This window comes from Balaenoptera physalus, assembly GCF_965194825.1.
Source record: "Balaenoptera physalus genome assembly, chromosome: 7".
NCBI lineage: Eukaryota > Metazoa > Chordata > Mammalia > Artiodactyla > Balaenopteridae > Balaenoptera > Balaenoptera physalus.
This window is the reverse complement of record NC_138886.1, coordinates 89,377,411-89,403,666: the sequence shown is the minus strand read 5'-3', so window position 1 is coordinate 89,403,666 and position 26,256 is coordinate 89,377,411. Positions and strand designations below refer to the sequence as shown.

Below are 26,256 nucleotides of genomic sequence, written 5' to 3'. Positions count from 1 at the left end.
TGCAATAATAACTTTATATGGTGTATAAGCTGTAAAAACATCGAATCAGTGTGTTGTACACCTGAAACTAATATAATATTGTAAGTCAACTATACTTAAAAAAAAAAAAAAAACTTCTCAGTAAAAGATACCATTAAGAAAGACTGACAGCACCAACTATTGGAGAGAATGAGGGTTTGAGTGGATCTACATATATCTTGCATAACATACATGCCCCAAATAGATACACGTTTATACTATATAAAGAGCTCTTAAATAAGAACAAATTGTAAGGTACGAAGGATATAACAAGGTGATTCACAGAAAAAGAAATAGAAATAGCTAATAAACATAGGAAAAAGTGTTTCAATTTCAGTAAATAAGGAAATGCAAACTAGAACAATGATAAATCTCTTTTATCCACCTAACTGGCAACAAATCTTTAGAAATAAAATGTTGCATTTTGCCAGAGTTGTGGGGTATAAGGTGCTTTTTCATATGCACTTGGTGGAATTGTGAGTTGGTATAAACATTTTTCTCAGTGTTGCTATCAAATTTAAAGTGGAATTGTGTCTTTTGACCTAGCAATTCTACTTCTAGAAAAATTTGTCCTAGAGAAATACTTGCTTATGTGTGTGTGGAGAGAACATGTATAAGGATTCCAGCATTGTTCATAATAGTGAAAAACTGGAAGCAGTCAAATTGTCAGCCTTTGTTATAGTTACTCAGAATATTTAAAGGATTTGTTTATTTATTTATTTATGACTGTGTTGGGTCTTCATTTCTGCGCGAGGGCTTTCTCTAGTTGTGGCAAGCGGGGGCCACTCTTCATCGCGGTGCGTAGGCCTCTCACTATCGTGGCCTCTCTTGTTGCGGAGCACAGGCTCCAGACGCGCAGGCTCAGTAATTGTGGCTCTCGGGCCCAGTTGCTCCTTGGCATGTGGGATCTTCCCAGACCAGGGCTCGAACCCGTGTCCCCTGCATTGGCAGGCAGATTCTCAACCACTGCGCCACCAGGGAAGCCCCCAGAATATTTAAAGAGGAAATATCCTGGTACAATAATCCTTGGATAATTAACTTTATCATCACTTGGCTTAAGGCAGGAATCTCACTTTTCGGTGAGACATGTTAGTAGAAAATGCTATTTTGTTTTTTCTTTTTTCATAGCACTGGCTAATTTTGTATGTGCTTCTTATTTGACTTTTCTGCCCTTTATTCATGCCCATATTTTATGAACCACAAGATAACGTTTGGTTATAAATCATTTATGTAGAAAAGTATTCCCAAACTCAGGGACTTTTCACTGAAGAAGTTTTTTGTTTGTTCATTTTTAACTTTTTTACTTGGCTCAGGTTTGCTATTTGCTCTCCTGAAAATGTAAGCTGTAAACTCATTAAGCAAGCAGATGAACCAGTCTAATCTAGAGAAGGCAGACTTCCTCTATGTCTTTCAGTTCATCGAATTATGGAGTGGTTCAAACAGAGAACAATTTAGGGTGCTAAGAATTAGAAGTGGTCCTTCCTAAACACACACAGGGAGAAGAAAAAGAAACATCGTGCCAACTGTCTCCTGTTTTTTAGCGTTTTTTTGGAATTTCGTGTTACTTATGAAGAGGTATTGTTCTGGAATCTGGGAAAGAGATGTAAATGTTAGGAACACAGAAGCAGTATTATTATTTGCTGATGATATAGTCGTGGGCCTAGAAGAGCCAGGATAATCAGTGAATATATGGAGGCTTATAATAAAGTCCTCAGTTACTTTGTATTATTGAAATTTTTTTCCAAAATTTCCTTTTCAGTAGCCTTTTCTGACTTTTTATTTGTAGTTTTCAGGATTTTGATATTCAAGGGTCCAGAAGATGCAGTTTGGACTGGTTGACGATAGAAACATACAAGAATATTGAAAGCTACAGAGCCTGTGGTTCTACAATCCCACCACCATATATTTCTTCACAAGACCACGTCTGGATCAGGTTCCATTCCGATGACAGTATCTCTAGGAAGGGTTTCAGACTGGCATACTTTTCAGGTGTGTTTTTAAATAAGAAGAAAGATATGGAACAGAATTCTATAGTATTTACTGCTCAGTCACTTTGGGACTCGCCTTCTAAACAAGGTCCATTTAATTGTGACTCAATCCTCAAGGCAGCTGAGATTGAGAAATTAGAGGCTAAAGGTTCAGGTGCCGTAGATCCGGGTCTCCAAAAGGCATTTTGTATAATCCTAATAAAATGATTAATTTTACAAACTAAGGTCAGTTTTCTTTTTAAATATTTTGAATACGTTTATTTTAAAAGGAACTTTTTCCCCTCAAGTGTTTACCAGTATCCTGCAAGTTACTTCAGAATGTATTTTTGTGTGTGCATTACCCTTGTCTTTACACCTTCAAAGAAAAGACAATCAATTTCACTTTCGTAGTTTGTAGTATCAGAAGTCTTCTTATGCTAATTCTTAAACTATATCCAAAAAGAGTGAGCAGATCATACAAATATGAAGAACTCAGAGCATTAGAGTTATGTAAATTTTTGCTGAAAATCATTTTACACTTTCTGAAATTACATGGTCTCCTTTAGCAACATATGCTGCTTTTTCTCTTTTTTATTAAAAGCACAGTCTTTGTAATATTTACTTAGGTGCTGAAGCACATTTTCTGTCACCTATTTGCCAGTAAATAAAAGTTGTTAATGGAGAGGTAAGCATTGGCCGACATCATCAGTGTGGACTGTAGGAATCTAATGTTTGGTTTTCTTTCCCTACCTCATTATTGTTATATATTTAAGGTAGTCCACTAAGATAATCAGAATTCTATAAACATTTCAATTCTTTTCTCTCTTCTTCCCCCTACTGTTTTGTTGAGTAAATTTATACCTTTAGCTCAGATTCATAAAATATTTTGCAGTTGTATTAAAACAATAGAAATTATAAAATGGAAGTACCATGTTGTGGTTACATGAAATGTTAGAAATAGAATAAAGTTAACTTATGATAATCTTAGCAAAAATTTGAGTCTAAATAATGGGCTTGCAAAATATGCTATGATACACAAAGCAAAATATTGTGTGTATGTGTATATATATATATATATATATATATATATATATGTATATATAATATATATAAACAACTCAAAAAGAATATTAAAACTGGATTTGAAAAGGTGATTATTATAGAGGAGTTTTTCTTCATTGCAAAATGTTTATACAATAGAGTATTTGAAATTCTTAGGCAATACATCCTACTAACTTATATATCTTACATCACTTTACTAAATGTTCTGCAGTAAAATAGCTTCTGCAAAAACAGGATTGGTCTTTTCTCTTTAGATCAGCTGTAGAGATCTTCATGGAACAAATCATAAGTGTTTAATAAATTGTTGAGTAATCAGTAAGCCAATATTAATTTGTCATTAGAGTTTAACCTATTTTTGATCAAGCCCAACTATCATTTGGGCTAATCAACATTTATGATAAAAATGCCACTTGCTGTTACATACCCTTTAAAGAGTATGTTTTTCCCTCCTTATCTCTCCATCTCCCTCCTCCCAATGTCCTCCCAGGGAAATCTGAGGAACCAAACTGTGCTTCTGACCAGATTCGTTGTGGTAATGGAAAGTGTATACCAGCAGCCTGGAAATGCAATAACATGGACGAATGTGGAGATAGTTCTGATGAAGAGATCTGTGCCAAAGAAGTGAATCCTCCAACATCGGCCGCTTTCCAACCCTGTGCTTACAACCAGTTCCAGTGTCTATCTCGGTTTACCAAAGTTTACACTTGCCTCCCCGAATCTTTAAAATGTGATGGGAACATTGACTGCCTTGACCTTGGAGATGAGATAGAGTGTGATGTGCCAACTTGCGGGCAGTGGTTAAAATATTTTTATGGTACTTTTAATTCTCCCAATTATCCAGACTTTTATCCTCCTGGAAGCAATTGCACCTGGTTAATAGACACTGGTGATCATCGCAAAGTCATCTTACGCTTCACTGACTTTAAACTTGATGGTACTGGTTATGGTGATTATGTCAAAATATACGATGGATTAGAGGAGACTCCACACAAGCTTTTGCGTGTGTTAACTGCTTTTGATTCTCATGCGCCTCTCACTGTCGTGTCTTCTTCTGGACAGATAAGGGTACATTTCTGTGCCGATAAAGTCAACGCTGCCAGGGGATTTAATGCTACTTACCAAGTAGACGGCTTCTGTTTGCCATGGGAAATACCCTGCGGAGGGAACTGGGGGTGTTATACGGCGCAGCAGCGCTGTGATGGGTATTGGCATTGCCCAAACGGAAGGGATGAAATCGATTGTACCATGTGCCAAAAGGAAGAGTTCCCATGTTCCCGGAACGGCGTCTGTTACCCTCGTTCTGATCGCTGCAACTACCAGAATCATTGCCCAAATGGCTCCGATGAAAAACACTGCTTTTTTTGCCAGCCAGGAAATTTTCATTGTAAAAACAATCGTTGTGTGTTTGAAAGCTGGGTGTGTGACTCTCAGGACGACTGTGGCGATGGCAGCGACGAGGAGAATTGCCCGGTAATCGTGCCTACCCGAGTCATAACTGCAGCCGTCATAGGGAGCCATATCTGTGGCCTGTTACTGCTCATTGCCTTGGGATGTACTTGTAAGCTTTATTCTCTGAGAATGTTTGAACGAAGGTCAGTATCAAGACAAAACTATAGTGCTTATGCTCTCTACAGTAAAAGCGTGGCCCAAATATTTACAACACATTTTTTTTAATGAGATTAGCAATATATTTTTGTTATATTGTTGAGAAATAAATACTTCTTATGATTTATAAAATGACTATGAAAAGCCTATGACTCAAAAACCTAATAAGAACATTAAAAAACAAATAAATACTAAGAGTTATGAGGTGAGAAAAGCCAATCAGTATTTATCAGTTCCTGTTTTCAGGTTAATCTGTCTTACAGGAATTTTGCAAGCTGTAATTCTCGGTGGTTGCTCTTTAACCTCGGTTTTTATAAATATTAATTCAACAATTCCAGATATTTGAGAACCTTCTGTGTTGAAAGCATTATACAGGTGAATAGAGAAGTGCGTAGGAGTAATCTCATGGGCAGTTTACAGTTAGAAGGAAGGAACTGTTGGGTAGAATTAGATGACAAAAAATATAAATGTTGTAAGAGCTATAAAATAAAGTGGTATAAAAGTCGAAGATCTCAGTTAAGAAGTGGTTCGGCGTTAAAGGGTGGCCTTCAGGGAGAGCTGTCTTTTGTGTGGTAGAGGAGAGACTGGACCTGGGAGAAGTTGATGGCAGAGAGGCCTTCTAGAAAGCTCCTGTGGAGACCATGACCGTCAGTCCCAGGAGAATTACAAATGATAGATACAACAAAGAAGTCACATACCAGACAGCTAAGAATAGATGCACAGTATCACAATAACCAAGTGCATCTTATCTTTGGTTCAGTATAAATGGCCAGAAAATGTTTTACTACATTGCAACATAAGAGTACAATGAAGACCAGAGGTCTTGAGTTTAAGAACAAGTTATTCCAGAAAGGGTTTTGGTGACTCATTTCACTCTTTTCCTTATCTGAAAAGTAAATGTGTTGGACTTGATGAATAAAGTGTCTTCTAAGAATTTTCAAATACTTTCACCTCAAGTCTCAAGCCCCTATGTTCTTAGGGGTTTAAAGATCTAGTACTTTTATCTTTTACGGGGATATCTAATTTATTAAAACTTAGTGATCCAGACCGCTAGTGTAAAACCTCATGAGACTAAACTGTCTGCTTCATCTTTGTGTTCTCAGTGTAGGGTAGTATAGATACTCATCAAATGTTGGCTAAGTAAGCTTTACAAATGAACAAGTATATTAAAATTCAGATTGTTTTAATTGTTGATAATTTAAAAATTACTGTTTTGGCTTGCCTTTTTTTTTAATCCTTTTCATCCCCCTGTTTCTCTCAAAGATCATTTGAAACACAGTTGTCCAGAGTGGAAGCAGAATTGTTAAGAAGAGAAGCTCCTCCCTCTTATGGACAATTGATTGCTCAGGGTTTAATTCCACCAGTTGAAGATTTTCCTGTTTGTCCACCTAATCAGGTATGTTGCAACTTATTATTTCTCTTTCCGTACCTCTTAAAATGAAATCTATACTTGTATATAATGGTAAAGTATCCTTGACTGTGTCAGAATTTTTGCAGTCAAGTTAAGAATTAAATATATGGAGGATTTGAGATTATACAGTTGACCCCTGAACAACGAGGGGGCTAGGGACACCCACCCTCCGTGCAGGTGAAAATTCACATGTAACTTTATAGTCAGACCTCTGTGTCTGGGGCTCAACATCCATAAATTCAACCAACCATGTATCATGTAGTACTCTAGTATTTGCCATTGAAAAAAATCCACATATAAGTGGACCCGTGCATTTCAAGCCCATGTTGTTCAAGGGTCAACTCTAATTGTTTCATTGTATTTTAACAAATTCAGAAGTATACTTTTCATTCTTTACTTCTGATTTGGTTAGGTGATTCTTAAGCATTTTACTGTTTAGGATAATTTAGTGCGTTAAAATTCAAAAGTAAAGTTTGACAGCTTATTTTCTACTTGAACTATTTCAAAGATTTAAAAAGAAATACTAAAGTTGATATGCTTAGTAATAGATTAGTAATATGCTAGATTAAAATAAAAGTTGTTGAAATTAAGTTAACATTTCTACCTGACTTGAGAGGAAACTTCTTCACAGCTGGATTTTACAGTGCTTAAAAATTCATATCATTTTCTTTAAATAGTAACTCATTCTTTATTAATGTTTCTGAATTCTTTAAATTTTTGTGAGTGATTTTTTACTTCGGGTGTACATTAAAGTGATCCAGTTATACATATATATATATATTCTTTTTCAGATTCTTTTCCATAATAGATTATTATAAGATATCAAATATAGTTCCCTGCAATTTATTTTTTAATTTCTTTTTCAATGCTTACAATTGTGCCCAGGGTTCTTAAGGGCATTAAGGTTTCTACATTTAAAATGTAAATTCATCCAGAATCATTTCTAAAAGTTGTTCCCAGTATCAGAATTAAGAAAAATTGATGAACATTGTTTTCCCAGTAATTGAATTCTGTTCAAAATGAAAGACCGTTTCCTTTTTGTTAAATAGGTTTCCAATTACAGTGGGTCATCTTATTTGAGTCTTTTAGGAAATCTTTGTGAGAATTTGATGTAATTTGCTAAGTAAGTAATTCAGAACTTCCACTGGTTGGAATTTTGTGTGCAACATAGGAAAAACCTACATTGTGGCTTTTATATATTGTTGTCCCTGCCATGGGGAAGGGTTCTTCTTAGGTAGGAATTCAGAGGATGGTTAATTCCATCCACCCACTCCACTATGTATCACCCCACCCCTATATCCTGAGGCTACCTTCAAGAGGTTAGTCAACTGTGAAGTTAGAGGGGGCACAGTCCACACAAGACAGCCCTTACTTCTAAAACCAATTTTAAGTTCCGGGGCTCCCAAACCATCCTCAGGTTTGATAATTCACTAGAAGGACTGAGAACTCATTGAAAGCTGTTTTACTTAATAGTATAAGCTGGTGTAACTATTATTGCTGGGAAAGGATCCAGATTAAATCAGCCAAAGGAAGAGACACGTAGGACAGGGTTCAGGAGGGTACCAAACACGACCCTTCCAATTGTCTTTTCCCCATAAAGTCAGGACAGTGTTATTCTCTCGACACAGGTGTGTGACAGTATGCACGAAACATTGCCAACTAGGGGAGCTCACCCAAACTCGGTGTCCAGGGTTTTTACTGGAGCTCCATCACATAGGCATGATTAATTGCACACGTGGCTGATCCCAGTCTCTAGCCTCTCCAGAGGTTGACTGATTCTGCTGACTCAACTCTCCCACGCTACATCACATTGGTGTGGCTCAGAGCCTCCACCGAAAACGCGGTGCTACTCTCTGGCTGGCCCAAGTCTCCATGCAATGACACTCCTGTCAAAGCTGACATTCCAAGGTCTGAGGTCTCATCCCAGAAGTAAAGGGCAAAGGTCAGACCTCACTTTGGGTAAGGTTTCAATTCTTTACTACCTACTACAGCATTTTTGTAGGGTTATAATTTACCCTTGTGAGGGAATTCTGCTTCAACAAAGTTTTAAAATAAAATATGTTTGCAAATGGTAAACTCGATTTTATTCAGTTAATGAGATTACACTCTTATGTTTGAAACTTTTGGTAATAAATTATCAAATTTCCTTATTTGTTTTTAAAAAGAAAAATAATCTTCTGATTACCAACTCATTCAAAATAGCGATCCTTTCTGAAGAATCCTTTTCTTCTGCTTCATAAATGGAAGAAGTATATAAAATTATTCCTAAAACAATCATGAGATCCCCTTGTAGAATCTAATGTTAAATTGGCAATCATTTAATTAAACAGACTTTGAAGCCAGTAGAGAGCTTCATCTCACTGACAGACTATACTGTTAAAGTCGGCTTTGAAGTGTGCTGAAGGCATTGTGGGTGGCAGCTGCATAAAAGTGGAGGATATCTGAAGAGCCTTGTATTCATTGCTGGATTTAATGACAGTGCTCACACAAAGCCTTAGAACGTGAATGCCAAATGAAGAGGACCAAATCTATGGAGTTCATAGGGATGTGAGCCACTTTTTTTTTTTTTTTCAGTTAGTTTATAGTTACATTCCCAATTGGTGAAAACTCTTACTCATTTATATAGTAAATTTTATGTGCTGATATTCAGATTTCTTATTGGCAATCTGTTATTTACTAAGGCTAGACTATGAAATATTCCTGTGATAGTAGCTTCTTAGCTTTCTGTGAATTATATTCCAGGGATTATGTTCAAAGGGTGTATATGGAAATCACAAATCTATATGGAAAACCTGAGGCTAGCTGTACGGTATCAGCTTGGATTTACTTCAATACCAGTCACAAACAGAGATGGAAAACATATGTTATCACATCTTCTTATTCTCTTCCCTTCCTTTTTTCTGTGGGGGGACAGGCAAGAGCCATTCATTTTGGCGGAGGGAAACTGTATCACCTTTTGAAAGGGAGTATATCAATTCACCATTGTTTCTTGGAAATACTGTATTTTAAATACTAAATGCCAGATTGATGAAAGCTGTGTTTGTTCCAAGTTTGATTACTCCTTTTTGTAACCACTAGATGGAGCTTAAAGACTGTTTTTATAAATACTGTAGTTTTTTTTTTTTTTTTAATTCCGATAGTCATTCATCTAGAAAAAAGAAAATCTAGATGATTTTTCTTTCAGTTGGGCAATATGGTCACCTCCCATATGCACTAATTAAAAATCACCAATTTTCAAAGAATAAGGTTATAATTTATGTTTAACATGAAGCTGTAGAAAATAAGACATAAATCTTTTTTTTTTAAAGACTTTTTTTTTAAAGGAATTCCTTTATTTTTATTATTTATTTATTTATTTATTTATTTATTTTTGGCTGTGTTGGGTCTTCGTTTCTGTGCAAGGGCTTTCTCTAGTTGCGGCAAGCGGGGGCCACTCTTCATCACGGTGCGCGGGCCTCTCACTATTGCGGCCTCTCTTGTTGCGGAGCACAAGCTCCAGATGCGCAGGCTCAGTAGTTGTGGCTCACGGGCCCAGTTGCTCCTTGGCATGTGGGATCTTCCCAGACCAGGGCTCGAACCCGTGTCCCCTGCATTAGCAGGCAGATTCTCAACCACTGCGCCACCAGGGAAGCCCAAGACTTAAATCTTTAAGATTGAGAAGGAACCCAAATGTCTCAGATACCATTGAATAGGGCTATAAACAAGTTAATTTCTTTGGCTTTTTCTTTCCTGTGCTGCATTACAAATACAGTAATTCCTTTGTTTATGACAATATAAATAAATTTGTATTTATTTATAATAAATATTTATGGATATCCTCAATTTATGGATATCCTCAATATCCACTCATTCAACAAATCCTTGAGAACCAACTGTGAGATATAATTTTTACATGTTTTGGAAGGTTTCATCCTTGTAAATCAAGTCTAACTTGTGCTGTGTTAAAACAAAAAAACAAACAGCCTAGTTTTCACACTTCTTTAGGTCATTTAGAGAATTATTGTAGAGACTCTTCTATCTTCGTAGCTAAAGAAGTATCAAATACTTTTATTTTCCATCTTTGGTGCATTTCTAGGATTGGATTACTATGTGAAGTTTTGAAATAAAATTGCTGTTGTAATTGGCATTAAACATCATTTTAAAGTTCATATATAAAATGAAGTATCGAGAAAATCTTAAACACAGTGAACAGTGGTTCAAGTTATAGGTTAGATTCTGGAGTGAGGTGAACCTGTATCGATGAGAGAATTTAATTCATCCTCCATAGACCGTAAAATGAGTAATAGAACTTTCATCCACAACACATGCTGAATAGAAGGGTGTTTTCCATCTTAATACCTCGTTGTTAGCTGTTTTAAGATCTTTTCTTTCTTTCTTTCTTCCTTTCTTTCTTCCTTTCTTTCTTTCTTTCTTTCTTTCTTTCTTTCTTTCTTTCTTTCTTTCTTTCTTTCTCTCTCTCTCTTTCTTTCTTTCTTTCTTTTTTTTTTCCACAGGCTTCTGTTTTGGAAAACCTGAGGCTAGCTGTACGGTCTCAGCTTGGATTTACTTCAATCAGACTTCCTATGGCAGGCAGATCCAGCAACATCTGGAATCGTATTTTTAATTTTGCAAGATCACGCCATTCAGGGTCATTGGCTCTGGTCTCAGCAGATGGGGATGAGGTTGCCCCTAGTCAGAGTACCAACAGAGAACCTGAAAGAAATCATACTCACAGAAGTTTGTTTTCTGTGGAATCTGACGACACAGACACAGAAAATGAGAGAAGAGATACGGTAGGAGCATCTGGCGGGGTTGCAGCTCCTTTGCCTCAAAAAATCCCTCCCACAACAGCGGTAGAAGCAACAGTGGGAGCAAGTGGAAGTTCCTCCACTCAGAATACCCGAGGTGGTCACACAGAAACCGGACGGGATGTGACAAGTGCGGAACCCCCAAGTGTGAGTCCGGCGCGTCACCAGCTCACAAGTGCGCTAAGTCGTATGACTCAGGGGCTACGTTGGGTACGTTTTACATTAGGGCGATCAAGCTCCATAAGTCAGAACCAGAGCCCTTTGAGACAACTTGATAATGGGGTAAATGGAAGAGAAGAAGATGATGATGTCGAAATGCTGAGTCCAGTTTCTGAAGGAGCTTCAGACTTTGACGCGAATGACTGTTCCAGACCTCTTCTTGATCTTGCCTCCGATCAAGGGCAAAGGTTCAGACAACCATATAGTGCAGCAGACCCTGGAGTAAGACCAAGTAATCGCGATGGCCCCTGTGAGCGCTGCGGTATTGTCCACACTGCCCAGATATCAGACTCTTGCTTAGAAGCAATGCTGAAAAATGAAACGAGTGATGATGAAGCTTTGTTACTTTGTTAGGTACACGAATCCCATCAGGGAGATTGGATACAAGTTGGAGCAATATCCATTCATTGTTTTGGAACTTTACAATTAAACTAGTTTTAATTTAAAAAGAAAAAAGATGCAGGATGATTTCTCACTATCATATGTTAGCCTGCATGGTTAAATTAAACACCTGTAACTCTATAAACTTTAGAGTTTACTATTGTAGCAGCTAAAAATGCATTATGTATTCAGATTGTTCAATAATGTTCTTCCATTTGTTTCTAATTGTTTTCATCCTGGTACTGTAGTTCGCAGTAGAGATATGGCTGCAGAAACTCATTTGACTGTCAGTTTCTATCTATCCTATGTTAAAACGTTTCTTTGTTCAAAATAATACCTTCTTTTAATTGAACCCTTTATGCTTTTGCCAATACATCTTGTAACTTAATATACTAGATGTTAAGGTGGTTAATATAAAAAGAGAAAAAGTCCTTATTCTCACCTGTTTTTATTTGTATAACATCTGTCTAAACATTATTAGATTTCATAATATGAGCTTGTCAAAGGGAAAAAAACTGTCTAAAATTTTTTCTCATGTTTAACATGCAATGATGTGAAATTTAGATAGAGTTAGATAAATTAATGGCAAAAACAAAACTCTTTTATAAATTTTCTAATGTTGACTTTAATACTCTAATATGGTACAAACCAAATGGTAAAAAGCCCAAATCATTTCTTTTTTTATCTCTATTTAAGGACAGAATTAAGCGGATGAAGATATTCTACTATGCATTAAATCTTGAACTTTATAAAATATGTACAAAAATTGTACAAGATAAGTTCCAACTGGTAATGTCTTTCCCTGATACAGGGTTATGCTTGTATTGGACCCTAGGGATTTGCACTAAAATCATATCAAGGTCTCAGATGAGTTTAGTGCAGAAGCACTATCACTTTAAATACTATTATTTGCTATCATAATGACTATATATTTCCATAGCTTATGGGGGGGGCGTGAGGGGGCATTTTTATGACAACTTGAGGTTGCTTTGCTAGTTTCATATTTATTTGTTGTATTTAAAAACTGCATTATAGTAAGAAAGTGATTTTTTCAATATATTTTATTCATAAGGGGAGGATCATGCTACATGTTGAAAAGCAAATTAAGAAATCATTCAGATCACCTCCCTTTTTTAAGTAAAATGAATTGCAAAACCCCGCATATTTTTTTATTGTCAATTCCCATTTATTTATTCTTTAGCTGTCTGTTTTAGTAGCTTAATGTTTGAGTATGAAAAATGTATTTGTGTATGATTATTGCTATTTATTAAATTTTAAATACTTTGCTGAATGTCATTTTAAAGCATGTTTGAGGTCTTGTGTATTTGTCCTGTTATGCTGTCAGGAAGAACTGACTGAAATGTTTTAATATGTATCAAAAATTAAAATGACTTCTTTTTTTTGTATTGCCTTGAGGTACTTTTTAAATCAAAGTTTCTATTTATTTTTGTTCATTTGGTGCATATACAATTTCAGGCCATGAAATATGCAGTGTGTCTAGAAGAAAAATTAAAGAGGGGATGTCTTTCTTAACTCCCTTATAGTAAAGTAGTAGCTTACTCCAGTTCTCAAGGGTAAAAAAATCCCTAAGGACCTGGACATTATTTTGCCTTTAATTGATGTGTCTTATAAGAGTCAGTAACTATATCAGTTCTCTTTTTATATTATTTTCAGATACATTTTAGACCCCTATACGATATTTTACTGGCAGAATTTGGGTTACCAAATTAACCTTGTTTAGGTCCTACTAATTATATACTATTATGTATAGGTTTTTTGTTTTTGTTTTCTGACATATATTTTAATTTCTTTGTTTAATTAACTAATACATCTTCTTGATTCAAACAATAAAAAAATTAAGTCTCTCTCCTATCCCTGACAGCCATCTTCTAGTTCCCTTTCAAAGAAATAGGTACCAAGACCAAATTCTTGTATACCCTCCAGAAATACCATATAGATACATAAATGTATCTATATGTATAAATGCTATATGATGTAATACAAATTGTAACATACTATGCATTCTTTTTCTGCACCTTTTTTCAAGGGAAAAAGTGTATCTGCTACTGGTTGAATGTTAAAAGTACAGTTGGGTATTTCTGTTATTTGACTTTTCACATTTAAAAATTTGATCTATCCTGAATTTAAGGCTCCAGTTTTTCTTCCTAGGTAACTACCTAGTTACTGCAAGGCTGTTTATTAAATCTGTCCTTTCCTTGCTGTTGGAAATGGCCCTTTTATCGTATTGCAGATTTTCATATTATGTGGATGTATTTCTAGACTCTAATTCCATTCTCTTCAATTGACTTGCCTTTTTTTTTTTGTACCAGTCCTACACTGTTTTAATAACAGTCATTTTTAAAAGTTCAAATATTCTTGCTTATTTCTCCATTTGAACTTTAGAATCAACCCTTTGTGTTCCACAAAACAAATCCATTGTACATTTATTTTTTTGGACAGTTTTACTTGTATAGGTCAACTTGGGGAAATTTGACATCATTATCATGTTAAAGCTTCTATCTAAACCATGGTGCTCTATCCAAAAATGGTTCCCAATTTGTTCAAGTCTTTTTTGTTGTTTCCTTCACAGATGCTTCGCATTTTACTTTACAGAGATCTTGTACATGTTTTTCAAGAGTTCTTAGAAATTTTATTATTTTTGTTACCATTATTAAGGAAGTCCTTTCTGTTTATAATTTAGTCTGATTTTAGTATATATGAAAGCTAATGACTTATTTATGTTAATTTTCTGCCCAGCTACCAGACTCTCATTTTCTTATGGTTTGTAATAGTACTTCAGTTAATTCTTTTGTGTTTTCCAGTTATACAGTCATGTCTTCCAGTTTGCATACCTCTTTATGTCTTGATTGCATTGTCTAGTACTTCTAGAATAATGTTAAAATATATTGGCTATAATGAACTGGGTTGAGATATATACATTTAATCATGTTAAGGAGTATCCATTGATCCCTATTTTAAAATAAATTAGTCAAGAATGCATGTTGAATTTTATCACATGCCTTTTCATTTTCTATGGAGATGATCATACGATTTTTCTCCTTTGACTTTTTAATATATTTTGTCATTTTGGACCATCCTTGCGTTCCTGAAATAAACTACTTGACCATATGTATTATTCTTTTAATATATTTCCAGATTATGTTTCATATTTTATTTAATATATTTGCATCTGTATTCATCAGTGCAATTAGTCCTGTGTGTGTGTGTGTGTGTGTGTGTGTGTGTGTGTGTTGCACGCTATCTTTAATAAGTTTTGTTATTAATTTTATGCTGGTAAATTGGAAATGTTTTTCCTTTTCCTGAGTTCTGGAACAGTTTGCACAGCATTGGAATTTTCTCTTCCTTAAAATTTCAGTGAATTTATCTGGTGCTGGTGGATGTTCGGCAATAGCTCTTTGACAGCTCTTTTAGTATCTGTTACAGTAATTGGTCTGTGTAGTTTTTCTGTCTTAGCTAGGATCATCAACCATCCATTTTGTCCATGTTTTCAAGTTCATTTGCCTAGAGGTGAGCAAAGTTACCCTCCTCTTTTCTGCATATGGCTCTGTCCCCCTTACTATGTATTATGCTTGCTCCCTTGTTGTCTTAATTAAGATGGCTAATGGTTGACCTATTTTGTTGTTGTTTTTGTTTGCTTGTTTCCCCCAAGTGGTATGCTTTGAACGTCTCTTCTGTTATTTTTCTGTTTTCCAGTTAATTGATTTCCTTAAATGTCCTACTTTTTGCTTTCCTTAGTTTATTTTGTTGTTTTTTTTTTTCTAACTCCTTGAGTTAGCATTCAGTTTAATCATTTTTATTTTTTCTTAATTATTAATATGAGATTTAAGGTGTGGACTTGAGTACTGCTTAAGCTGAATCACTTAGGTGAACTAGTGTTGTCATTACTATTATATTCTAGGTGTTCTGCAGTTTCAGTTATTATTTCCTCCTTAACCGACAAGTTGTATAAAAGAAGACTTTTTCCCTTTTTCTTTGCTGTTTTTTTCCCCCAGATAATGGCAGTTTGGTGTGGGTAGTGGTTTTGTTTTCTGACTCTTTTATTAGTTGTCATGTTTTGGCATCAGGATCAGAGAATGTTATGTGTATTCTATTTACTGTGGAGAGTTTATTGTCTTTTCTTAATTTTAAAATATTCCAGGATCACTTTAAAAAAGTATATTCCCGGTTTACAGGATATAGATTTTAATAGATATTACTCAGGTTTATCATGTATCAGTTAGATCTTCCCTCCTGTACTTTGTCTTGTCTTATCCATCTGTCTGTCAGAGCTCCAGTGTTGGTATAAAGGAAGAGAGGGGGAACCAAGGGGCTGTGTCAGACGAGCTCCCGGGGCAAGATCCCCGCCTCAGGTCATGTCACTTACTAGGACTGAGAACATAAGCACGTGATGAGGGCAGTCTTCCAACAAGCTGTTGGGGGTTTGGCTGCTACTACTGCTTACCACCGGCATCCACCGTTAAGCTGGAAATAAATGCATACGACAGGTTAAAAGAATAAAGGAAGAACGAGCAGATTGACTTCACAAGGTGTTTGTCGAGTCCCTACCACAGACCCAGTAATGCTGACAGCGGTGACCTGCCTGCTGCTGCTCTCCATTCAAGCTGCTTGGCCATTCCCTCTCACCCTGCTGAATTCCAGGCAGAAGATGACAGCAACTTGATCGGACTCATTTTACTCAAGTGGGCCCTTGTTTAAAAATTGATAGACATCTCTGCAGAAACTTCTTATGAGCTAGTCTCCGAAGGCCCAAAATGTCACTTCCGCCACATTCTGTTGGTCAAACGAATCACTAAGGCCAACCCAGCTTCCATAGAAAGAGAGACTCCACTCTCCATAGCAGATGTAACAAAGAATTTGTGACGTCTGTAATCGACCCCAGGACAGTGCCTGATACGTAAGAAACACCAAGTTGCCAGAATTAATATTTTAAGCAGAAAAACAGTGCTACAGTCCCAGTAAGAAGCTCATTTGCCAAAAGGTTATCAAATTAGCTCCTCTGTCACGTCACGTACATGAATTGTGCATATCTTAGTTGATTAGAAATACAGTAGTGTAACAATTTGCTTTAGCATATTCGAATGAGAAATCATAGCATTGATGCAAATTTAGATAAGCATGTTTAGGCATTTGATGAATGTTAACAATTAGTTATTTTTCAGCTAAGTTTATTTCAACATGTTATCATAACCTGTAAAATATTTTTAAATTTATTAGAGGCAACATCGTGGATGAAAACAATGGAGCCACATTGCCTGTCCCGCTCCTTCCTATCGTGCAATCTTCAACAAGTCCCTTAATCACTCTGTTCTTAAGTTCTTCATCTGTAAATGGGGATAATAGGGCTGTTGGAAGATTCAATTAATGTATGTAAAGCTCTTGGAGCAGTGCCTGGCTCATTGTAAGGACTACATCTTTGCTATTTTTGTCATTGTCTGAATGTTAAACAGAGAACATCTCTGAAGCTTGAATTAAATCAGATCTTGTATGTGAAAAGTCCGAAATGATTCATGGTTTCCAAAGGTCGTGAAGATGTGCTTCCCAGGTGCTTCTGAATGCAGCCGCTTCCCCTGGGATCATCGTGGAAGTGAACCGGCAGCTCAAAGTCAAAAGGGGAGCAAGAAAAGGGGGGGAAGAAAGCAGTAGCAGCCCGCTTGTGATGAGTTGAAGGGAGCTCCAAGACCCAGGAAACAGGATCGTGCTGCGCTTGGGGCCTGAGGAAATTACCACAGTGACTGAATCTGGAGAAAAGTCTTCACAGGTCTCCTAGAACCTGCTAATTTTTAGACCACTTAGTTCTTCCATTGTAGCAAATGTGCATCCTCAACATCCAGAGGGAGAGAAGCCTCATTTTAAGGGTTTGGGGAAAGGATAAAAGAAGCCTGATGTCTCTGAGCAACTGCACCAGCCTTGGCCTGGCTCCCTCAACTTCCCGGTTCCATGAAGCAAGGGTGGTAGGCTTCTCCGTCACCCACGGAGTAAGACATGCCTAACTCATGGGCGGGTTCTTAAGTTGGGAATAACAACAGTGGTTGGGAGGATTAAATGAGAGTTAATGAGGATTAGTGAGTTAAAATAGTGTCAGGTGAGTGCTCGGTAAACGATAAATGTGGCTACAGTTGATGATGGTCAGGTTATCAATGCACTGCTCACCCTGCTCTCTTCCAGCAGCAACTCTGTTTATGTCTTGGGCTTTCCTACAAGATTTCATTTGAACAAAGGGTTTTGAGAGTTAATAAAATTTAGAAACCAGTGCTAGAACATGACAAGACTAAGTTGCCGTATGCTAATCTAGGGCACATATGGTTTACTGATCATGAAGTGCCTTGAAAAGAATTTACAGAGTGATTTCAAGTAACGATACTGAGATGTCAATTGGAGTGGATTTTCCCACGTGCTGGAGGGAGGCTAAAGCCCAAGGAAGCTTAATATCCTCCAAAAAAGGGATATGTAAGCTTTACTAAGGAGAAATAATAGAGTGTGGTGGGAAAGCATGGACTCTGAAGTCAGACACATAACAGTTTGACTCCTGGCTCTGCTACTTTAGGAGTTTTATAACTGAATAAATCACTTGATCTCAGTAAGCCTTGTTGTGTCATCTGAAAAATGGGCTAACATCCAGGCTTGAGGGTTACTGTAAGGATTAAACTAAAGAAAGAAATAAGAGGTTGAAATAAATTTTAATTGTGATTATTACAGACTCATTTTCAAATAAAAATGACCTTTTTTTCGAGCTCCCCTCCACTGAGTGTTATGCATTTTGTATATTAGTAGAGCTTTCTTTAAGAGCATATTTCTTACAGTAATCATTCTCCTGTTTTCTTGATTACAGGGCAACTTATGGCTGTATCTCAATGAAAAGTAGATTCACTAAACAAAGGTAGAGTGGCATCTTGGCACAGACGTCTTTATTTTATTATAAAAAGGCCAAAATGGGGAACTTCCATAGAGCCCCAGACCAAGAAAGATGTGGCTACAAGCTATGGACTTCGTAACATATGTTGAGCGAGTATAAATAAAAGACATACAGAGAAGTGATTTCTATTAAAAAATTATAGTAACAAACAATATTAAAAAAACTTTTCTCAATTTCACTACAGTATCAAATTTCACTTGAATATTTATACTTCTCTCATCTGCTGAGCTCTGATTTCAAGGAGCATAGAAATTCCTTATCTAATTTGGCTTTTAGATTTAGTTTTTACTTACCTTAAATATAGACTTTGTTATTGTGCATTGTGTAAATTTCAACTTCACTGGGTTCTTATTACTTTCCTTGGGTTGGAACTTACATTATTGCTGTTTTCGATGGAGATTTCACCATACAACATAATTTCCATTTCTCTAGCTCATGAGTTGCCATTAGAGATGTTAGCCAAGTGCACAAAGCAATTCTTCGTAACCTTTTCCTAGATTTGGAATGAAAATAAGCATCCATGTTTAGAGTACTTCCTGAGAACCAACCACAGTACTAGATATATCACACTTTGTTTACCCATTTATCAAATGATGTTTTTTTGAGTTATTTCTCCTTTCTGACTATTAAGAATAATGCTACTATAAACATTCATGTACAAGTTTTTGGGTATATACCTAGGAGTAGAATTTCTGGGTCATAGGGTAACTCTCTTTAACTTTTGAGGCACTGCCAAACCACTTCCCACTGTAACTGTACATTTCATTCCTACCAGCAATGTATGAGGGTTTCAATTTCTCCACATCCTTGCAATGTGAAAATATAATACAGCAAAGAGTCATATTGCTTCCAATCCCAATGAGAAAGGCACTTCCTGAAGCTTCTGCTGATGTTTGAGAGGATAAGACCTACTCCACAGATTTGTTCTGAGGATTAGAAATGAAGTACATCAGGTACACAGTGAACTCTTCTTAGACGTCACCATGGTCTGTGATAGGTCTTTGAATACAAAAATAAATACCATGCAGTTTTCATTTTCCAGAAGCTCACAGATTAGTGCCCTTAAGTACAGTTACACAACAGACGGGTAGTTGGTATTATCCTTGACCTTAAATCACATTTTCACTGTGCTTGCCTTGTCTAATACTAAATACCTCTCACAGCAAGCAGAACAGTAAGTTTCTCCCAAGACGTTTTTGTTTAAGATGAACAAAAGTTTTAATAAAGAAGGAAGATATACAAATCTAGTCCCTTCCAGTTATATTAGAGAAATGAAGTATAAAATGAGATGGCACAGCCAGTGCAGAGACAGAAAGGTTCTAATTCAGAGGGTGTGGGCCCCGGTGGGACAAGTGCAGGTAAAAGGGGCAGCACCTTGACTACTGTCTCTCTCTATCTTATGGTCTTCCTTTTACACTGATGCCTCCAACATCTGGGGCATCAGTCTCGACACTGTCCTGTCTACATAACTGTAAACAGTGTCATGAGGGCTCCAGAACGGCACCTGCTGTCCCTGCTTCAGCCCCAACTGTGGTCACGCTCAGGACCTCCCAGGATTCCTGGAAAAGTTGAGGTAAATCCTAGTAAGGTCCGCCTCTGAATCTTTTCAGCTTTAGACCTTGACAGCATCAACAGCAGGGCATAGGAAGAGTTTTACTAAGTGGCAGAACCGAAGTTGAACTCTCCAGAAGATACCCAGCAACTTACTTTGTTTCCATGTCTCAAGTCAACAAAATACAAAAGACTGAAAGTAGATCAGGGGTTGCCAGGGGCCAGGGCTGGGGGAAGAGGATTGACTGCAAAGGGGCACCCGGAAACTTTTCTGAGTGATGGAAATATCTTCTATCTTGATTGTGGTGGTGGTTACATGACAGCGTGTTTCTGTCAGAATTCATAGTACTGTACACTTGAAAAGATGGATTTTGCTCTATGTGCTTTACTTTAATTTTTGTTAAGAAATTAAATATATAAAATGCATATTCAAACCCTCTTTGGTCTGTGTAGCAAAGTCCAAGTAATTTTTTTAATGATTTACTCTTGACTCTTAAAAAAATAAAACTTTCTCAAAATGAAATCTCAGAGATGGTGGTTTCTGCACTCTCATGTTCATTGCAGCATTGTTTCCAATAGCCAAAACATAAAAGTGTCCATTAACACATGAATGGATAAAAATGTGGCATATATATATATATATATATATATATATATATATATATAGTGTGTGTGTGTGTGTGTAAAATTAATAAACAGAAACCTCAATCAAATACAGCTGGGAGACCAGAGGGGGCGCTCTCACCTCCTGCACCTATAGCAGAGCCCCGCAGGAATAATGACTCCTCCTCATTCCTGGCAAGGACTCAGCCAAGGAAAAGCCATGCACTCTTTGTTCACTGTAGCCCTCCCTGCTTCTTTTTCCCTCTCTTAAAGCCTGTTCCTTCCTTTGCCCAGTGGCTTGCCATGGCTGGAGACCCCAAATTGCAATCCTTTGCTGATCCCAAATAAACCCATCTTTGCTGGAGAAATATCTGGCAGTCTATTTGTTTCAGGTCAACAAATGGAATATTATTCAGAAAAAAAAGAAGGAAATTCTGCCATTTGCAACAACGTGGATGGACGGTGAGGATATTATGCTCATAGTGAAACAGATCAGAGAAAGACAAATACCACATATGATCACATATGATCTCACTCATATGTGGAATCTAACAAAACCAGACTCATAGAAACAGAGAACAGATTAGTGATTGTCATGGGCAGGGCTGTAAATGAGTGAAGGTGGTCAAAAGGTGCAAACTTCCAATTATAAGATGAATAAGTTCTGGGGACTTAATATACAGCTTGGTGACTAGAGTTAACAGTACTGTGTTGCGTACTTGAAAGTTGCTGGAAGAGTAAATTTTAAATATTCTCACCACACACACGTACACAAAGTTGTAACTATGTGAGGTGATGGATGTGTTAACTCACCTTATTGTGGTAAACGTTTCACAATATATGCATATATCAAATTATTACATGTACCCCTTACACTTACACAGTGTTATGTGTCAATTACATCTCCATAAAGCTGGAAAAAGTTCTTCTCAAGATCAGTAAAATAATTTCATAAGCTTGTGGATCTCACATTTTAAAAAGTGAAACTATTAATAAGAAGAAAATGCTAGAATAGAGAAATGAAACAGTTGGTTTTGCTAAAAATAATATCTAACAAGCACTATGCTATGGGCTTTACATGAATTATCTCATTTAAAGTGTACAGCCCTTAATGGGTTGCTACCACTATTCAAAAAACGAACAAAACAAAACAAACAGACAAAAGAAAACAACAAACCCAAAAAAAAAAAAAAACCAAGAGGCTTAGGACCATTAAGAAACTCAACCAAGAATCCACAGATGTGGACTTCCCTGGTGGTGCAGTGATTAAGAATCCGCCTGCCAATGCAGGGGACATGGGTTCAATCCCTGGGCCAGGAAGATCCCACATGCCGCAGAGCAACTAAGCCCACAAGCCACAACTGCTGAGCCCGCGCACCACAACTACTGAAGCCTGCGTGCTCTAGGGCCTGCGTGCCGCAACTTCTGAGCCCGCATGCTGCAACTACTGAAGCCCACGCACCTAGAGCCTGTGCTCCACAACAAGAGAAGCCACTGCAATGAGAAGCCCGTGCACTGCAACGAAGAGTAGCCCCGACTCGCCGCAACTAGAGAAAGCCTGTGCGCAGCAGCGAAGACCCAACACAGCCAAAAAAAAAACCCAAAGAATCCACAGATGATAGGTGATAAAACCAGAACTCAAATCTAGATCAATTTGGCTCCAAAGTACAAGCTTTTTAATTTTACTTTATTACATTTTTTCTAATCAAGGGGGCGCTTCCTCTATTTCCTTGAGTATTATTTCACTGCTGAAATATAGTTTGCTAGGAAAGCTCAAAGTAACTTGGAAACCGTGGCACAGTACGCATGAAGTCAAGGGGCAAGAGAGTTTCTGGAAGCATACATTAGTGCTGCTGGCAGAAAGGGCAGAAGAAACCTTTGAGCCGAGCTTGGTGCTCCTAGGCCATCCCTTGAGAAAGCAGCGTCTTTTTGTTCAAGGGGGGACACTGATAGGCACTGTCATAGGCTGAATTACGGGGCGCGAAGATACCCAGATATCTTTCTAGTCCCTGGAACCTGGGAAAGTTACCTTACATGGCAAAAGGGACTTTGCAGATGTGGCAAAATTAAGGATTTATTGAAATGAAGAGATCATCCTGGATTATCTAGGTGCCATGTCCTGAAAATTTTCCCCCAAGGCAGGTCAGTATTGGTATATTAGATCTGGACTCACTAAATTTGTTTGTTACAGGATGGAGCACTTTTTTTAAACCCTCATGACATTAGTTATCTGAGCAAAAACATAGACCAGCTCCCCAATATTTAGATAACAATCTGAAGCAGCTTTGCAGCCCCATGTCACAAGTGCTCGAGGTATAAAGAGTGATGGATGTAGGAGTTCATTCCGGGATTACGCTCATCCATGTACGTAACCTGAGGCCCAAATGCAGCCAGGATTTGAACCTGGCTTTAGAGTTTGGACTCACATAATGAGTAAATGACAGGTTCCGGAATGAAAGGCTTACCTCCAGCATTTACTGTTAGGTGACCTTGAGCAGGTCCTTTTACCTCAAAAGGCTCATCTGTTAAACAGGGAAATAGTATTTAGCTCAAAGAGGTGTTGCGGAGGACGAAGTAAAATAAGGCATGTGAAGCATTTGGCCCAGTACTGACTTGATTCAGGTACTCAATAAACCTTAGCTCCCGATGCTGGTATTGTTATTCAGGGCTATTATTTCCTCTTTCTGCCTGGGAGGTTCAGGGAAGAGTGCCCTCTGGAGTTGTGCAGTGGCCAGCTTTCTCTCTCTGGTCCTACAGAGACCACTGCCGGCTGCCAGAGAGAAAGATGTTGTCCCTGCTCATGACCGAAAGGTCCCACCAAGCATCGTCCCCCCATGACCTACATCTGGATTTACACTCTGTGCTTGGCACCCTTTCCTAGCACATCCCCTCTGCCTCAGTGGAGGGACCAGAAATAAAAGAGCCCCAAATCTAGAAGGCAAGTCCTTCTTGGTCTCCATTTCCCTTATCTAGACCTGAGAAGAGTTTAGCTCTAGGACTATGCCAGGCACTCCTTGGATGGGCGTCTTGTCCCTGTTCACAGAATCACAAGACTTTTAAAAGTGCAAAGGCTGGGTCTTACGAGCTCTTGTCAACTTAGCTCCTCATTTTTCAGTTGAGGAGAGAGAGGCCCTAAGAGTAAGTGGGTTGCCCAGACTCACACCAGAAGCTTGCATCAGAGCCAGGATTAGACGCCTAATTCCCATCCATGCTGCCTACCTGCCTCTCCTATCGCTGATTCAGGTATAACCTCATCACCCTGCCAGGGACTTTGATCCCAGCGAGGGTCAGGGGACTGGGGCTGCCCAGAGCCCCCAGCTGGGGCGCACTGGAGACGCCCGGCTCTGCCCCCTCTCTCCTTGCTCACTCTGGCTCACACACCCTCGTTGTCTGCTCTTTCTGCCCCACGGACAGCTTTTCCTCCAGAGGAAACAATACCCTGAAATCCCCTCAGAGCCACAGGGGCCTGGAGTAGGAGTGGGGGTGGGTTAGGAGAGTAGGGAAAGCAAACTCAGTGACTCCAGGGCTTCAGAGGACTTAAATACACCTGGGCCTGGTGGCTTTGTTTCCCCAAAACCCTGAGCTGCTCAGTGAAGGAAGTCACCCTTTTCTGCTCTGCCTTTCTGTCCCTTTAGACCATCAGTCAGGGCTGGGAAGGCCTTCCTTTCCAATTGCTCTCACCTACACTTCAAAGTAGATATGTTTCTGTGGGTTAAGCTTTCACAACCTTTGTAACCCTCCTTTAAAATGAGTCCTCTAAGGAGTCATGGCTCCTCAGACACACTTTGGTGTGTTAGTTAATCAAACTGATTCTTTCTCCAGCAAGAAGAAGGCAAAACAGCAGGAGGCTTGCTTCCCGCCTTCCTCCAGTGCCAAGATCATCGTGTCTGGGATTACTTGTTTCATGCCCACTGAGGGCCCGTGTGTCTGGGTGCAGAGGTGGCTGAGTAGGGCAGAGAAAAGGGAGGTGAGGGGTTTCTGAGGACAAGCTTCCCCTCTGAGCACGTTTGCTCGCCTCCCACCCGGCAAGCTGGTGGACGACATCCGGCATCTAGACATGCCCAGCGTCTGGACAGTGGTGGCCAGAAAGGGGGAAGACACCTTCTTTCTGCGAGCTGGCTTTTCTCCTTAAACTTACCCAACACTCTCTTCTGTGCGGTCAGTGAATCTCAATGAGCTATTTCCTTCTGCCTCAGTGACATTCTACAAATCCCCTCTTCTGATCAAGTTTGAGTTAATTAAATGTGGAGAGTTTATGCTGCATTGTGTTACAGGGCATTTTGTGATATAAAGTGTCTGAGATAAAGAAACCTTTGAAATCATCATCTGAGCTTCAGAAAGGATGTCACAACCACCCTGACACCCAATCTTACTTTCCTAGAGTGCTGTTATGTGTGTAGCTTGGCAGAGTTGCATATTTATTATTATTCTTTTCATCTTTACACAATGGTCTTTGGACAATAATTGCATAACCTTCTTGGGCTTCTTATTCCTGGCTTGACAGCCAAATCTATGGCACTTTATTGATGTTTCCTAATTTTTAATCATTTTGCGGTTTGTGTGATCTGAGACTTGAGGAAATTTGATAATAATAACACCTTGCATTCCACTATTAAAAATGCCATCTCCGAGGTCACATGTGACCGACCACCTACTCCCCAAACTCAAAGTACCTTCCCATCCTCTGTCAGTTGATGGTTGAAAAGGACAAAAGAACCAAAGTAAACCAGCTGAAGCAAACACTGGAGAGTCTGAAAGAGGGGACATCAGGCATGGCTGGTTCCAGGAGCACCAACGGTGTCATGAGAACCCAGTTCCTCTCCATCTCTCCTTCCTGTTCTCTGTGTTGGCTCTGTTCACAGGACTAGTCCCTTGTTGTCTTTTACTCCCTCCAGGATTCAAGTCCAGCAGGAAAGAGAAAGCCCCTCATCTGCTCAACCTAACACAAGTTAGGATCAGCTCTCACTGAGCACAGGTAGTCTTCTTGGGACCCGTGTCATCCCCGAACACATCACCGTGGCCGTGAGGACTTCCTGCTGTGATGGGAAGTGCTTAGATAAGCAGATCAGTCCCAGAGCCGGAGGTCCCATCAGTTCCACCCAGGCGAGTGTTCTGAGAATGCACGGGGAGGATTTCCTGCTAAAGAAACTCCAGTGACTGTTGGCAGAACGAGGAAGAGAATAGACGATGCAGCAGCATGCGTCCACCACGCTCCCCACGCTTCCTGCGGCATTCGATCTCGGTGCTCTTGAAATCCCGCATTGCCGTCTTCCCCCACGCAGGGCTCCCCGAGCTCCCTTCTCTCTCACGGCTCCTCCTCTGTCTTCTCTTCATCCTTCTCACCTGGGAGGAAGGGGCTGGTCCACAGCTGTCCAACCCTATCCCCTCAGCTTGACCACGTGGAGGTCACACTCAACTTGCCATCACCTTCTTGGTGCCTTTATCCAGCTGTTCCCTCACCCAGAGCATCGTCCCTCTTCTCACCCCTCCTCTCTCCATGTCCACGTCCTCTGCGTCCTGCTTCAGATACCTCTTTGTGAATCTTCCATATCTAATTTCCTTCAAGGCAGAAATAAACTCCCCCTTTCCTCTAAACTCGTATCTTTAGCCTCTCTCGAAGGTAGAATTTTCTGGTTTCTTTATTGTTATCCATTGAAATATGTATGTGTGTCACTGTTGGCTCTTAGATCCTTGACGACGAGAATGTCATTTATCTTT

The 26,256-nt window shown here is 38.7% G+C and overlaps 2 protein-coding genes across 2 annotated transcripts in view; both read left to right on the top strand.

Moving 5' to 3' along the window:
• The window catches only part of LOC309664385 (low-density lipoprotein receptor-related protein 12-like), a 70,299-nt gene extending 58,776 nt beyond the window's left edge, over positions 1 to 11,523 (top strand). Inside the window, exons 2-5 of the mRNA XM_082469656.1 lie at positions 1,805 to 2,007; positions 3,535 to 4,639; positions 5,916 to 6,048; positions 10,557 to 11,523. Coding sequence (XP_082325782.1) covers positions 1,805 to 2,007; positions 3,535 to 4,639; positions 5,916 to 6,048; positions 10,557 to 11,423 — 2,308 coding nt within the window. The 3' untranslated portion in view covers positions 11,424 to 11,523. The remainder of the gene's footprint in view (positions 1 to 1,804; positions 2,008 to 3,534; positions 4,640 to 5,915; positions 6,049 to 10,556) is intronic.
• The window catches only part of LOC309664471 (contactin-associated protein-like 2), a 189,962-nt gene extending 164,418 nt beyond the window's left edge, over positions 1 to 25,544 (top strand). The window contains exon 4 of the mRNA XM_082469958.1: positions 25,434 to 25,544. Within this exon, the coding sequence (XP_082326084.1) occupies positions 25,434 to 25,507 (74 nt within the window). The 3' untranslated portion in view covers positions 25,508 to 25,544. The remainder of the gene's footprint in view (positions 1 to 25,433) is intronic.
• Positions 25,545 to 26,256: the final 712 nt, after the last annotated feature.